At 38.2% G+C, this 15,444-nt stretch overlaps 1 protein-coding gene across 4 annotated transcripts in view; it reads right to left on the reverse strand.

The window, feature by feature from the left end:
* LOC137406616 (protein diaphanous homolog 1-like) overlaps positions 1-15,444 on the reverse strand; it is a 31,037-nt gene that overhangs the window by 12,174 nt on the left and 3,419 nt on the right. The window contains exons 2-13 of one of the 4 annotated variants that reach the window (XM_068093218.1): positions 13,745-13,858; positions 12,195-12,280; positions 10,429-10,545; positions 8,736-8,870; positions 7,756-7,952; positions 6,410-6,607; positions 5,840-6,059; positions 5,262-5,497; positions 4,616-4,734; positions 3,032-3,195; positions 1,374-1,425; positions 772-1,202 (exon numbers count right to left, since the gene is read on the reverse strand). In XM_068093218.1, the coding sequence (XP_067949319.1) occupies positions 772-1,202; positions 1,374-1,425; positions 3,032-3,195; positions 4,616-4,734; positions 5,262-5,497; positions 5,840-6,059; positions 6,410-6,607; positions 7,756-7,952; positions 8,736-8,870; positions 10,429-10,545; positions 12,195-12,272 (1,947 nt within the window). In that variant the 5' untranslated portion in view covers positions 12,273-12,280; positions 13,745-13,858. Of the gene's footprint in view, positions 1-771; positions 1,224-1,373; positions 1,426-3,031; positions 3,196-4,615; positions 4,735-5,261; positions 5,498-5,839; positions 6,060-6,409; positions 6,608-7,755; positions 7,953-8,447; positions 8,461-8,735; positions 8,871-10,428; positions 10,546-12,194; positions 12,281-13,744; positions 13,859-15,444 lie in introns of those variants that run through there. The other 3 variants (XM_068093217.1, XM_068093219.1, XM_068093220.1) reach the window with 3 other exon arrangements.

Here is a 15,444-nt window from a genome sequence, read left to right on the forward strand (position 1 = left end):
GCTAATGTAGGTGGCTTGCAAACTGGCATTTAAAAAGACTGTTGTACCGTAATGATAGACCGACAAGTGAAAACAGAAAACAAAAAACAATCAAGTCAACTACTAAGTAAAGAGTGTAAGGAGAAAACGCTCGCCATAAATATCCTAGTACTTACTTGTGTAATCGCTAACCCTTGAGACTCCTCCAATATCCTAGTACTTACTTGTGTAATCGCTAACCCTTGAGACTCCTCCAATATCCTAGTACTTACTTGTGTAATCGCTAAACCTTGAGACTCCTCGAATATCCCAGTACTTACTTGTGTAATCGCTAACCCTTGAGACTCCTCGAATATCCCAGTACTTACTTGTGTAATCGCTAAACCTTGAGACTCCTCCAATATCCTAGTACTTACTTGTGTAATCGCTAACCCTTGAGACTCCTCCAATATCCTAGTACTTACTTGTGTAACCGCTAACCCTTGAGACTCCTCCAATATCCCAGTACTTACTTGTGTAATCGCTAACCCTTGAGACTCCTCGAATAAGACAGTATTTACGCAAGGCCTACCTTGATGTCTAGACCGGACAGTATAACAATGACATCTAGACCAGACAGTGTAACAATGACTACCATGATGTTTAGACCAAACAGCACATCCACGAGCCTTATGCGGATAACTCTATGCAGCAGACGTACATAGTGCCAGACAAAGATGGCAAGAACAAGTAGAAACCCCGCATACTAACAAAACTAGAGGTGAACAACGGGTCTACAAGCTCTCGACTTACTGGATTCCAGTTAGCACGCTTTGTAGGCTGTTCCAGAACATACTTCTTTTTAGGCTTGATATACGAAGGAAGAGCATTTGCAGGTTTTCTTGCAGCAAAACCCATCATGCCAGGTGGTGGTGGGCCAGGTGGCCCCATTCCAGGAGGAGGTGGTGGCCCAGGAGGCCCCATTCCAGGAGGAGGTGGTGGGCCCATTCCAGGAGGTGGAGGAGGGGGAGGAGGACCCATTCCGGGAGGCGGAGGAGGGGCAGGAGGACCCATTCCAGGTGGTGGAGGGGGAATCCCTCCAGGGGGCGGTGGTGGTGGTGGAATACCTCCAGGTGGTGGCGGGGGAATCCCTCCAGGGGGTGGTGGTGGTGGTGGGATACCTCCAGGTGGTGGTGGGATACCTCCAGGTGGTGGAGGAATAACTCCAGGTGGTGGTGGGATACCTCCAGGTGGCGGAGGAACTCCTTCAAGATAAGTCACTAATAAGAGTGGGTGTGATAAGCAAACCTCGTAAACAAGATATCATTGTGAGCTAAAGGTTGAAATGTGAGACATGTACAGATTTAAAGTCCAGCTAATGAAAGAAATGCACTGAAGAGAATGGAAAGGCTTACCACCAGGACGGGAGAGTGAGTCACTGATAGAGGCAGCAATGCTGTCATTCATCTACAGAAGAAATAAATACTTACCGTGTGCTGAGTCGCTGGTTCACCTAGCTATTAAATACTGCCATATCACCAGACATAATGTTTAAAGGTTGACTTGCAACAAAATTCACATTACCGTTATTTGATATGAAAAGATTCACCATGTCTTACTCTGTTGTGTTGTAGGCGCAAAATGTGGAAAGGTGATTACAAGCTCTTAAAAGCTCAAAAATGAACAGAAAATCGCAGCCACACGAGACCGCCGTAGTTTGGTTTCCCTTTCCAAAACGGCTCAAATGTGATGTAGTTGTGAAAGATGGTTTCTGTTTACACTTTCTTGCAACCTTATTCGTCAAAATATTTTCACAAATATACTTCACGCATTCAATAAAACTATGTCTATTGTTCTTACGCGTCTGTTTTATCGTCATTGTAATGCTGTCACTTTTAGCACTGATATCTTATAACTTACCATAAAAAATCGCTAAACTTTTTAACCTTAGCTTGAAGGAGTACATATCATTGTCTGATAATCATGACGAGCCTGTTGGTCACCTGTGATAATCGAAAAATGCTGCCAAAATTATTTGCAAAGTATTGGGTCACATGATCAGGTTACGACTTGACGATTGAATAATGCCGAAACAAAACTGTAAAGTAGCGAGCATCTATATTTGATACGGGGTCTTCGGTAAAACCCGAAGTGTTTGTCATAAACTAGTACTACGATAAGTTTTATATTGAGCTTTGTATTGGCCTTTCAATTCACGTGAGAACATACGTGACAAGACGATAACCAAATTTCGTGGTTACGTCATCGAAATAAAGAGATTCCAATCTACGGCCGCTTTTCGTTTTTAAGCTTTGAAGAGCTTGTAATCACATTTCCAAACATTTGGCACTCATAACACAACAGAGTAAGACACGGTGAATCTTTTGATACCAAATAACTCTAATGTGAATTTTGTTGCAAGTCAACCTTTAACTAACGACTATACTGCCATTCAACTCTGACTAACAGGTATACTGACTGACTACCAGGTACACTGACTACCAGGTACATTGGCTACCAGGTATACTGACTAACTACCAGGCACATTAGTATAACAAGTACCCCAGTCAAGTATACTGCTAGTAGCCACTTGGTAGACTATTTTACTCTTACAAACAGATGCAATAAGTTTCTATAATATAAAGAGATACAGTAAGTTTCTATAATATAACAAGATACAGTAAGTTTCTATAATATAACAAGATACGGTAAGTTTCTATAATATAACGAGATGCAGTAAGTTTCTATAATATAAAGGAGATACAGTAAGTTTCTATAATATAACAAAAACAGTAAGTTTCTATAATTAAAGGAGATACAGTAAGTTTCTATAATATAACGAGATGCAGTAAGTTTCTATAATATAACAAGATGCAGTAAGTTTTTATAATATAACAAGATGCATTAAGTTTCTATAATATAACAAGATACAGTAAGTTTCTATAATATAACGAGATGCAGTAAGTTTCTATAATATAAAGGAGATACAGTAAGTTTCTATAATATAACGAGATACAGTAGGTTTCTATCATATAATATAGTGCACACATGAATAGACAGGAATGTAATTCACCTTCTTTTTAAGATCCGCCAAGTCCATACTCAATTCCCTATTTTTAAGCTCTAAGGCCGAGACTTTAGCCTCAGACTCCTGCTTAGCAGTAAGAGCTTCCTCCAACTTTCCTCTCTCCACCCCACCTCGTATTCCCTCTTCCTTGGTCTTCTCCATTATGTTGCCTGTAGCCACAAGCATAACATTACAGAGTAACACCTGGCTACAGCCACACGCAAGGACGGTTAATATCTCTATTTTTAAAGCTAGGAATATTTTCAGAAACCTAATAACTGGTACATCCATAAACGCTGTGTTCAGCAAACATAATTTAAAGCACTCCAGATCCTCATCTTTGGAAATTCTGCAATTTTTCATGGAAAACATGCTAAACTTTCAGCAAAAAATCTCCTCTCATACCTAGCCATTGCTTATTTATACTATGAGCTTGCGTAAAATAAGATTTTCTAAATTCCTGTATAATTCTTTCTGATGGACAAAGATAAATGACCATAACTTCAACACTAACTTCAATATTAGCCTGCCATCACAGCTGAGCCCATTATATCCATTTTCAAACTAAAATCTTAGGTTGCCCACAATTTGCCTGACTTTCACGAGAGATGATCTTCTAACAAAATGGTTTGCTAAACCCTTATGTAGCTCTAACCAAGAGGCTGTGGGTCACTTTCAGATAACTACCATAAATGGGCAGAAATCATGCTTAACTATTTTGACTAGAGCTATTATGTCATCTACTTTTGCGTGTCGCGAGTTCCATAAAAACTTGTCAGACCTCTTCACAAGTCGCGCAAAAGATCATTAGCTTTATGATGTGACTGGAAAGTATTTATGTGTGAAAAGAGGGGCCTAAATAAAAAAGGTAATGTCTTTAGGCAGAACTGAATGTAAATTAACGTAAGACATCGCGATGGCAAGTTAAGATACAATTTTTTTCAAACCATTAAAAAAGTGACTGGAGCCAATCCTATCACAAGCCTAGCTAAATTTGTGCAAGTAATAAACAGGTTATTTTAGAAACAAATAAACAAGGCATACAATATGATAAATTGGACCACAATTAGGACACTCGGGCCCCATCCAGACTGCAACACAACGATGTTACATCAGCAACTTGTGTTCCACGATATAGACATTCAGACTGTATGGTTCAACTTCTGTGAATATTCATCCGATATAACTAGTAGAACGTTGCACTGTGTAACATTCTGCTACGATAATGCTAACATCAGGTAAAACAATGTTTCTATGTTTGTATTGTATGCAGCTAAAAATGATGTTAGTGGCAAGGTTAAAAAAGAGTCAAGGTCGATGATGGCTCCTTACTGAAAGCAAACATAAAATCAGCTAACAATCTAATTTCTTAGTAGGAAAAAAAGCGCTCATCGTCTTAGGTTTTTTGCAACACGAATAAGATAACCCTATTAGCCAGAGCAAACACTGCCATGAACAGCATAATAAAACAGAATAGCACCATCATTGTGTTCTAACGTGAAAGAGGCCTGAGGTGATATGTGATAATATCAGTTGCATATGAACAACCCCTTTGTCTACCGTCTTGAAAAAGAAATTCCAACCACCTACCAATGAGTGGGTCGACATCAATATTAAATCTTTTTGTGTATCTAAAATCAGGATCCGCTCCACTCTTGTGTAGAACAATTTGTGTTATGCATTCCTCTATTAGTTTATAGTACTGTAACCTACAACAGTTGTATTAGTTAACTGAGACACCAAACCTTTGACATCGACTGACACCAAACCTTTGACATCGACTGACACCAAACCTTTGACATCGACTGACACCAAACCTTTGACAGCGACTGACACCAAACCTTTGACATCAAGCGATACCAAACCTTTGACATCAAGCGATACCAAACCTTCGACATCAAGCGATACCAAACCTTTGACATCAAGCGATACCAAACCTTTGACATCGACTGACACCAAACCTTTGACATCAAGCGATACCAAATTTTTGACATCAAGTGACACCAATCCTTTGACACCAAGCGATACCAAACCTTTGACATCAAACGACACCAAACCTTTGACATCAAGTGACTCCAATCCTTTGACATCAAGCGATACCAAACCTTTGACATCAAGTGACACCAAACCTTTGACATCAAGTGATACCAAACCTTTTTTAACAGACCCATGCGAGAAACTACGAAGATCAACAACTAGTTTATAACTTTTCAAAGCCGGTAGGTTGAGGACGCACCTAACAAAAGGGTCCTCCCTAATATACATGAGATGCTGCAGGATGGACAGGAAATAGGACTCCGTTGTTGTGTGAGCTATACTGTTCGAAATGAGATGAAAACAGTCCTCGCTGTCATCAAACTCCGCCCTGATATTTTCCGTACGCTGCGAGAAATCATCCGCATCATCGTCTTTGTGACTAAGTAGAATATTTGATTGCACTTTCACAGCTTCGTTCTCATCCTTCTCAAGAGACTGCAAATAAAAGGGAAGACAATAAAGCGGATTTTACCAACTACATGTATGTCTTCCAATAACAAATGACCAACATTTGACAATAATCTTTTATTAATTAAATTAGCTCTGTCAGCCGCGTAGTGTGATGCAGCACAGCGTTTTTGCATGGTCATGCGGCTTCAGTAGGCTTTGAGTAGTGAGGATTATTAAATTGATTAAGATTTGACGTAAATTTGATGAAAATTAAACTAAGGCAGTAAATACAACAGAAAAATTTGCTGTAACATTCTAAACAAACTCTTACACTACACAGAAAAGGAAATAAAAGGCAGAGCAAAGACAAATAGTAACTGCACTAACCTCGACAATGTCAATGATGCCTGCTCGCCAAAACTCATTTCGCAGGTGTATTCTGAAATCAAGATCGTCTGGAGTAGATATGATAGCATTGGTAAGCTGCAAGCATGCTACCCGCATGTTGATATTGTTGTGAGTCATTCCTTTGACAATGGCTGCAAATCGCTCATCATTCTGTCGGAGTTCATTTAAGTCTGTAATGCCTTCAAGCACCTTGCTATGCCTGTCACACAACATAAAACTCATCGACATTGGTCATTTCAAGTATTACTGTGACACGCGTAGGAGGAAGAACTAACCAGACTCTAAATACCTGCAATACTAAGTTTCAAAATGTCTAAATCAAATATGTAGAGTTTGTACAGGTCAGACAAGATTCAATGAGCTCACAAGGTCAGTTCCCCATTGAGATGGCGATTAGAAGACATCGCTACGCCAATATTCTAAAAGCAGTATGCAAGCTTCCGGAGAATTCTTATCTAACTTTACTAAAAGCTTGCTGGTAAATTGATTACCAAATGCCTTCATCAGACCTGTAAAAGCACTAACTCATCTGACCTGAGATATACTTACCCAAGTGGTGGCACTAGACACACAGCAGCCATCAACTTTACTGTCTCCAACATTGTAACTTCATCCCTGATGTCTATAGCTCGAGCGAGTATAGTAAGTGCGGTCTCATGGCCAAGCACGAGCTTGAGGCCGTACTTACTGTTGGTGAAGGCCTTGAGACATCGAACACATTCGGTAGCGCTCTTCCTCTCAGACGTTCTGCGCAAACAGTGATAACTTTATGTGACTATCGGAGAAATACATTAGCGGACAAATCTGATAAAGTGTTAATTGGCTAGTTATTCCTTGAGTTACTATGTAATGAGCTTTATGGAGAAGCTGTTCAAGTCCGATATGCATGCATGACTTGAAATGAACAAAAGTAAAATGTATGTGGTGTCACGAATTGTGTACTGAGTGTACTAGTGTGTACAACTGAGTGTACTAGTGTGTACAACTGAGTGTACTAGTTGTTATCTTCAACCATTAAACAATGCAATGTTCAGAATTCAGCCAACATGATAATTTAAAAGCATAATTTTACAACTACCTGTTTTACATACTTGAAATCAGGACAAAATGAGTATCAATTTAATATTTAATACAACCTTGGTGCTAGGAATCTTCCTAGGATTGACAATACCATGATCAGACTTGTATGCTCAAATACGCACTCAAAACTATATAACCTGCTAAACACAGAATAAGATAATATTAAATACTAATAACTCTCACGTGTTTACCACTGCATATAGCAATGAATTACAGCCAAAAGCAACAGTAAAAACAAGCAAATGTCACGAGCAGAAAATGTTCTCTTACCGAAGCATAGCCTCGTGCCATTTAGTCCTGAACACAAGAGAAAGGCAATATAACATTAAGCATTGCAGTTATACCATAATGTCTCATTTGCTAGTAACGCATACTGAGCCGCCAGGACACTCATAGTTAACTGTCTCTCAGATAGAATAATCAACACCAACTACCATAGTTAAGCTGACGGCTATTGCTACTACCTTTGATATATTATATTTATAGAAATATTACTTGTTCCATGAAAACAGATGTTGGACTAGTAGCGCATTGTCATGAAAAATGATTAATCAGATCAAAAGTGGCTAATTATTGTTATGAGATCAGTAAACCTGACAACATGATAAATATAGTCTCCCAGATGAACTAGAGTGATTGATGGGCAGAATCTAACACCTCCCAACTAATTTACATTTACTATATTCATTAGGCCGCCATGTACACCGGAATCAAAAAAAATCAGTCAAGGCTTAAAAGATTAAGACTCGAGCGGACAGAGCGTGTGAGAAGACCTCCGATTGTTTACAGCTAATAGACAAAAGTAAGAAACTCACGCCTGGAGACAAGTGTTGAGGTTGTCAAGAATTGATTCTAAACCGTCTTTACCAAATTCCATGACCCAGGTTACGGTGTTGCTAGTCAGGGAAACTCTCAGCTGGGTCATCAGCTCGAACCGCTGCTTACTTGTCAGGTCTCTATTGGTCAACTCATGCACGAATGAGGCTGGGTTTTCTATGTTAGCACTACTTTTCTACAACGAGACAGAGCAGGGAGCAATTGTAAGTTTAGAAGACAACTCTAACATCAAGAAAATGTGCTCAAATAGTCAAGTATTTGATAGTACGGCCAAACTTCTACTTATGACTCCAACATATGTCTTTCCTGACATACATTGTCCAATTGTAAAATTGATTCAATATTTTTTGGTACTCGCAGTAACTTCTAGCATAATAATTTTGTATTGTAATGCTTTTGAAACACTGCAGTTTCATTGGTATCAGTGGAGAGGATGTGGAAGTTTTAAAACAGTAAAAATAATAAACCACACACTATTACTTGCTACTCACTTGTATGGCAGCACCCTGTACTACATACTACTCACTTGTATGGCAGCACCCCTGTACTACATACTACTCACTTGTATGGCAGCACCCCTGTACTACATACTACTCACCTGTATGGCAGCACCCCAGTACTACATACTACTCACTTGTATGGCAGCACCCCAGTACTACATACTACTCACCTGTATGGCAGCACCCCTGTACTACATACTACTCATTTGTATGGCAGCACCCCTGTACTACATACTACTCATTTGTATGGCAGCACCCCTGTACTACATACTACTCATTTGTATGGCAGCACCCCTGTACTACATACTACTCATTTGTATGGCAGCACCCCTGTACTACATACTACTCATTTGTATGGCAGCACCCCTGTACTACATACTACTCATTTGTATGGCAGCACCCCTGTACTACATACTACTCACTTGTATGGCAGCACCCCTGTACTGCAAACTATTCACCTGTATGGCAGCACCCCTGTACTGCATGGCAAGCATTGTGCGCTTCTCTCCCATGGGTTTCTTCCTGAGTGGGGCTCTTTTTGCCTCGTCCATTAAGTTCATGTCAGTAAGCATTTCCTCAAACCTTTCTTCAACCTGCCATTGAATAAAACGTTTTCCTGATTGCATACAGACCAGTACCACCTGCAGACAGCTGGCAGGTCAGCTATCAACTAATATGAGGTCAATCAGAAGGTCTCAGAAATCCAAGACCTTCCAGCTCAACTTAGGCTAAGGCGCAACACTCAGATAGAAATGGAGCAGAGTTGAAGCTCATTTTATGAACAGCAATAAGATCTCAACACCCAAACGCTGATACTACAAAAAATATTTGCCTTCCTTTATCACAGAAAATTAAAACGTTTGAATACCTTAAGTGACCTTTACTAAAGCATCAAGCCCATGCAATCGAGTGTGATGATTGACTGTGATCAATAATCAATCATGATCAATAATCAATTGTGATCAATAACCGCGAGACTACTGAAAGTTCAATAGCCAAACAACAACTTATCTCAAACTGAAAGATGCACTACTTTTATTCCTAGCAGAATTGAACCTAAACATAAAAAGTTGATCAATTCCAAAAATTGCTTCCTATGTGAAAATCGTTGTACATGTATGTCAGAACAGATGTTTTCATAGTCATACATTGTATTTTGTTTATTTTGTTTAATTCGTTTAAGCGCCATCAAAAATGATGAAATCTTCAGATAACTACATATAACATTATCTAAAACAATGTCAAGGCTAAATATATAGAGTAACAATTAGTAACAGAGGTTATTATTGTTAGTTTACCTTAGTGACATATGAACAGACGTGTAGACTTAGTGACATATGAACAGACGTGTAGACTTAGTGACATATGAATAGACGTGTAGACTTAGTTACATATGAACAGACGTGTAGACTTAGTGACATATGAACAGACGTGTAGACTTAGTGACATATGAACAGACGTGTAGACTCGACAATGTATAGTTACGGTGATGCAGACAATTACAATAATATGTGACATAACTTATTCAAACCTGTCCTAGAAATACTTGAATTCAACTTAATTTATATGCTGGCATTATCGTTACTATTCATTGTAAATCTTTGTTAGCTGGTTTACTTTTACTTGCAAAATTCACAAGTAGAAGTGATGATAAGTGTAGGCTGGCTGTAATGATGAAGAGTGAAAGAGTGCAGTAGGTTTGACTGTAATGGTAGAGAGTGAAAGAGTGCAGTAGGTTTCACTGCAATAATAAAGAAGGAGAGAGAGTGCAGTAGGTTTGACTGTAATGATAAAGAGTGAGAGAGTGCAGTAGGTTTGACTGTAATGATAAAGAGTGAGAGATTGCAGTAGGTTTGACTGTAATGATAAAGAGTGAGAGAGCAATCAGTCTTCTTTGAACAGCGCTGAGTAACATACAGCTATTGAAGTACAGGGAGGTATAGGAATGGAAACTCTCTCCGCTATCACTAAATCATTCCCTTTGGTACAAATGTAAAACTAGCCCTAGCCAAGGTACTTCAGTCGCTGTTTTACTTCCATAAAACTGAAACCACACAAATTGAGACATTTGAAGGGCTCTGTCCTACTACACGCCACTCAAGTCGGAATTTATTCGATGAAACAACAATAAGTCCAAACAAATGAGCTCACCTCTCTGTCAGACATCTCCTTAATCTGCTTTTGGAGGTCTGCATCATCAGCTCCCGGGACTTCATAATTAGACTTCACCTTGCTTTCCCTCTTTCCTTTCTTCCCTCCAAACTTCAACTTAAAGAAACAGCAAACAAAGTTACTAGGAATTAGCTGAGCTGTCACTCATATGAGTTGTTACGTGTGTAAGCAATGATATACTAATTGACATAGAACTACAGGACAATACATCTACTGAATACTTCGACAAACAAAACGATATTTTAAGAATCACAAAATGCATTAAAGTTTTATAAACAAAACGTAGAAACCATTTGTTAAAATTTTTATTTAAAAAAATAGCACAAGCATGCATCGTCGAAATGGTGCAACACGAATAAGTCCTTTTAGGAAATATAATGGAATACTAGAAAAAACTTTTACAAAGAGTTGTGTATTATAGCAGAAAACCAAAAGGGACTCCCTATCAAACGATCCATAGTTTCCTCTAACTAGAATTAAATTAATAGTCTTAGAAACGGGAATTTCTTTGAATAATATATTGATTACCAGCAAGGCACACCTCAAGCAATTCAGCTACATAAGTTTAGAGTCTATCACACAATCATTCAAGAAACATCTCACATTTGTATTAAAGTATTACACACATAGCTTGTAATGATCACACTTCAGAACAGCCAATCAGACAGAATTGTATAGGAGGTTGATCACAACTACTGATAACTACTATAATGCAAGCAATTGTAATATGGTTGAATTCCTGAATGTTGTTCTATTTCAAGTTCGCATTGCGACTCATTGTACAGTCATTCCTAGTTCTCTCAGTTTTGGGAGTTATCTTACAGTAGCAACATGAATTATAACAAGAAAATTGTGAGTAAAACTAAGGGCAAAGTTCTATCTGAATGTCACCTTATGCTCCAAAATATAAGACAACAGCAATTATTTCGAAAAATGCTTTTAACTTTGAAGAATGTTTTTCTTAGCATGTGTTGCCAGAAGAACAAGTTTGATTAAGGTGAACAGAAGGAAAAGCTGGTGGACACTAATCAGGAGCTAATAGAAATCAACCAAGGCTCAAGGATACGAATGGTTTGCAGGCTAAAACGTAAAGGAAACCAGGAATCGCGTGAAGAGACAAATATTATAGTGGAAAATATATGGAATGTCACCATAAATAAAACACCAAATTAACCCCTTTTAAAGAAATATATCTGGAAAGCGAAACTTAACATCTGGTGCTGCAGAAAGTCCAAACTACTGCCTAAGGACTGCCTAACTACTGCCTATCTACTACACAAAGTAGTAGATATGACATTTGAGAACTGATATTCTAGGCAGCAATGCTTGTTAATAGGTCAGGGTCATGCAAGCTAGAGTTGGAAGAGGGTTAAACTGATTGTCTTATTCAATACTGTGACTATGGAAAGGAAAGGCAAAAACAGAAGTAGTGGGCATGAATGCCATGACAGCGCCACACAAGCAATCAGCGATATTCGAGACCCTCTGGTGGGGCACAAGAAATCCGCGTTGTAGAGGTCAAGCGAGGTAATACAGCGCTATTACTCTAACTTGATATAGTTCAAAAGCAAGCAAATCACAGCATTCGCCAAGCAAATCACAGCATTCGCCAAGCAATCATTTGGAAAGGTTTAATGTTTCTAGTGCCGAGAATGTGTGTATATAAGTTACGTGAGTACATGTACATGAATGATGGCTGAAAGGAAAGACAGAAAAAGAGACAAGGCGGTGGGAGTCATACTTACAAATGAATGATTACGTTTAACGTTTGCAGCTAGACTGGGAAACCCAGTGAGCTTACTTTCTCTCCTGCTGTTATCCATGCTTAAAACTGGCAAACAGACAGCAACACGCGATATATGCACATCAAACGTAGTGAAGGATGGACCATGCTATCGAAATGTTTGTCTTGAGGAAGGAGGGGAAGAGCTAAGCTCTGTTGAGAGGAAATGCGGCGCAACCAAAGCGGGTAAAAGTTACAAACGGCAGCAATTTACAATGGCCATACATAATGGAGAGTCGGGTGTATATTGAAAATTAGCAGTTCAATGGCCGGACATTTTAAAGAGTTGCTCCGCCTACGTAACCAAATGCATTACAGGAAAATCACAAACACAAAGAAAATAATTCTAAGCAAACAATCAAAGCTTTAATAATAGACAAGCTGGTTGCATACTACAAACAAGAAATAGAAAGGGGTATAGAATGACAACAAGTAGTTGTATCGATATAAGGCATAATATAACATCTACTATAAGCTCTATGAGCAAAACTTGACGAGTCTTAGCTCTTAGCGGAGTAGGTACAATTATATATATTAGAGGCCATGTGGAACGGGCGTCTATTATAAATCAATTAGCAGAACAAAGGCTAGGCATGTCATTCATTACTAGCAGTTTTCAAACATGATTTTAAACAGAACATAAAAACCTGAATCTTTTACTGAATATCACTAGAAGGATAAAAAAACGAAAGCTCGGAAAGCTCACTCGAACAAGCCAATTCTGCGCAAGACACATTTGCTCAATAAAAAGCAGTGCCCCCTGTTGACTCATGTCTAACAGTAATTGGCATTGGATATAAGTGTCATTTTGAATGTTTACTCGCCATGCGAGGGGTGAAGAGGACACTCACTATGAGTGTCAGTTAGATAAAAATGCAGAATTGGGTGTAAACTGATATGATAATTATGGCTTCAACACCATTCACATACCAACAACTCTAGGAAATAGAACTTGGGTACAATCCCTAAAACTACATGATATCCCTGACACAAACACTTGGCAAGTTTACTCCCTTAGTAATGACAGTATTTCAAGCTAGATACCAACGCATTAAATGATGTGGTTGAAGTTTCCCATTTCCCCATATGATGTAAGCTGCCCTTACTAGCCAAATAAGATTGAAGGAATGGGTGAATAGTGGAAAGGGTAACAGCCTGCCTGATACACAGGCAAGATAAGGAAGCAGTGGTAAGGGTGCTTTATAGAGATAAGACAAGCGCTGCGACAATAGAAGATAAGTCTAATAACATTTCAAGAATTAGGTCGGAGAAAGACGCACGTAATGGAACAAATAACTAGGAACTCCACTCAGCTCTTCTTTAAAGAAGAATTGTCAAAGTGTTGGCACTAATCCAACTAGTCCATATTTGAAGCGATTCTGATTTCCTCCAAAGAAAATAGAAGATAAACCAATAACAACTGACCAGACGCAACCTAAGAAAATGGAGTCCTACGCATCATCCAATCACATGCTACTAATTCACGCGCCATATATAAGAATGTAAGATTACCATTGATGGTTTTGGGTTATCATAGGAGATCTCTGGCCTTCACTCCCTTTTGTCAGCGATTTGATCCATGACCTGCTGGATGCTACATCCTCTCGAGATAGAATATTCCAGATTCTGTAATAATACACCAGCTCAAATATAAGATTTATTAGTGTGATGATATGAATCAATGATGAGAGGCGTTTATTAGCATTGACAGAGCTTCCTGTACTAATAATGACAGACAGCGGGGATGTGCAGGTGTCTCCATTGCTTCTCACATTCTTGAAAAGGTAAATATAGTTACAGTGATGGCCAAAATAGTTGGGATGCCTAATGAAATTACACTAGAAATTCATGTTCATATTGAAATAACCTAGCTGTTCGAGCAGCTAGATGACTAAAACTATATATTCTCTAATTCCTCCCAATGTCAGAAGTATAATGAAACCAATTATATTAATATTATAATTAGCTGGTTTTTATTCCAAATTTTTTATTGGGCAACATCTTCAACTACATTATCTAACAAGATTTCGATTATGGTCAATTTGTTTATAATATACACTTTATATTTATAAAATGTATATTATAAATATAATAATATACTTTTGGGGTCTTGCTTATGACACTACATCAGTAAAACGTCAACATTACATTAGTACCAATCAAGATATTCATAACATATTAGATGGTCTTATGACAAGCTGCGACAGGATGTACATACAACTTACACAGAATATTTCAATGCAGAATTAAATTTGTTCAACAAACATGTGATACAGAGTGAATCTTAATAATTTGTTGAAAATGCGAAAAATCTCATCAAAGAATTCACAAAATCAAAACAGAAAATTACATTCACAACTAAAAGCAAGAGTGGGCGCTAATCGCATACACGTGAATAGGCCGTGCATGCTTTACCGCTTACTGATTTAATGTTTTATTGAGTAAGATTATCAAAAGTTACAACTTGTTGACTTCCTTGACTAAAATCTCTAGTATTTAATGATTCCAACATCTACTTGCTTATGAGAAGTCCATCAGAAGTCGGAACTCGTTTTGGACAAAGAATTTTGCAGTTTTACGCTAAAAATTTGTCTGCTGTGTACGGATCATCAGAACCAAAAATAGACTGAGCCCTCTCGTAAAAGGTCAAACAAACTAACAATGATAAAAGCTGATCATGTGTAATAACTTTATCATGCCAAAAATTGAATAAATATTCAGATAGCTCCATCCACTGACTGAACATTTCCTTGTAGAAAGATTGACTAGCGGTGACAAGTGTCTTTAGCAAACGACCAGTAGCAGAGGGCCATTCATAGACTAACATTCAAAGATGATCTATCTATTTCTAGTTTCACACTACTCTTTGTTTAGCATACCTTTTTGCGATGTTGTTTTTATGGCTATATATCTTATATGATTTCAAGAGTGCATTATGGCAATACCTGATAATGAAAAAACACATGAAAGTGGGATAAAATTATATTTTAGCACTGAAAATTTTTCAAAAGTTGAAATCATTAGTTTAAAGTTGCAGTGTCTTGGCATATAATAAAGTGACTAAAACCGACTGTAATCAGTTGTAAATAGTCTATGGTGCTAATCGCTCAAATAGGTACAAAACTTAAGGACAGGGCTCGTATTAGGAAACAAATCATATATCAACTACAGTACTTTGCAAATTATGCCTTACATATACAGCAATAGATTTA

The sequence above is a fragment of the Watersipora subatra genome, chromosome 10 (genome assembly GCF_963576615.1).
Source record: "Watersipora subatra chromosome 10, tzWatSuba1.1, whole genome shotgun sequence".
NCBI classification, from domain to species: domain Eukaryota; kingdom Metazoa; phylum Bryozoa; class Gymnolaemata; order Cheilostomatida; family Watersiporidae; genus Watersipora; species Watersipora subatra.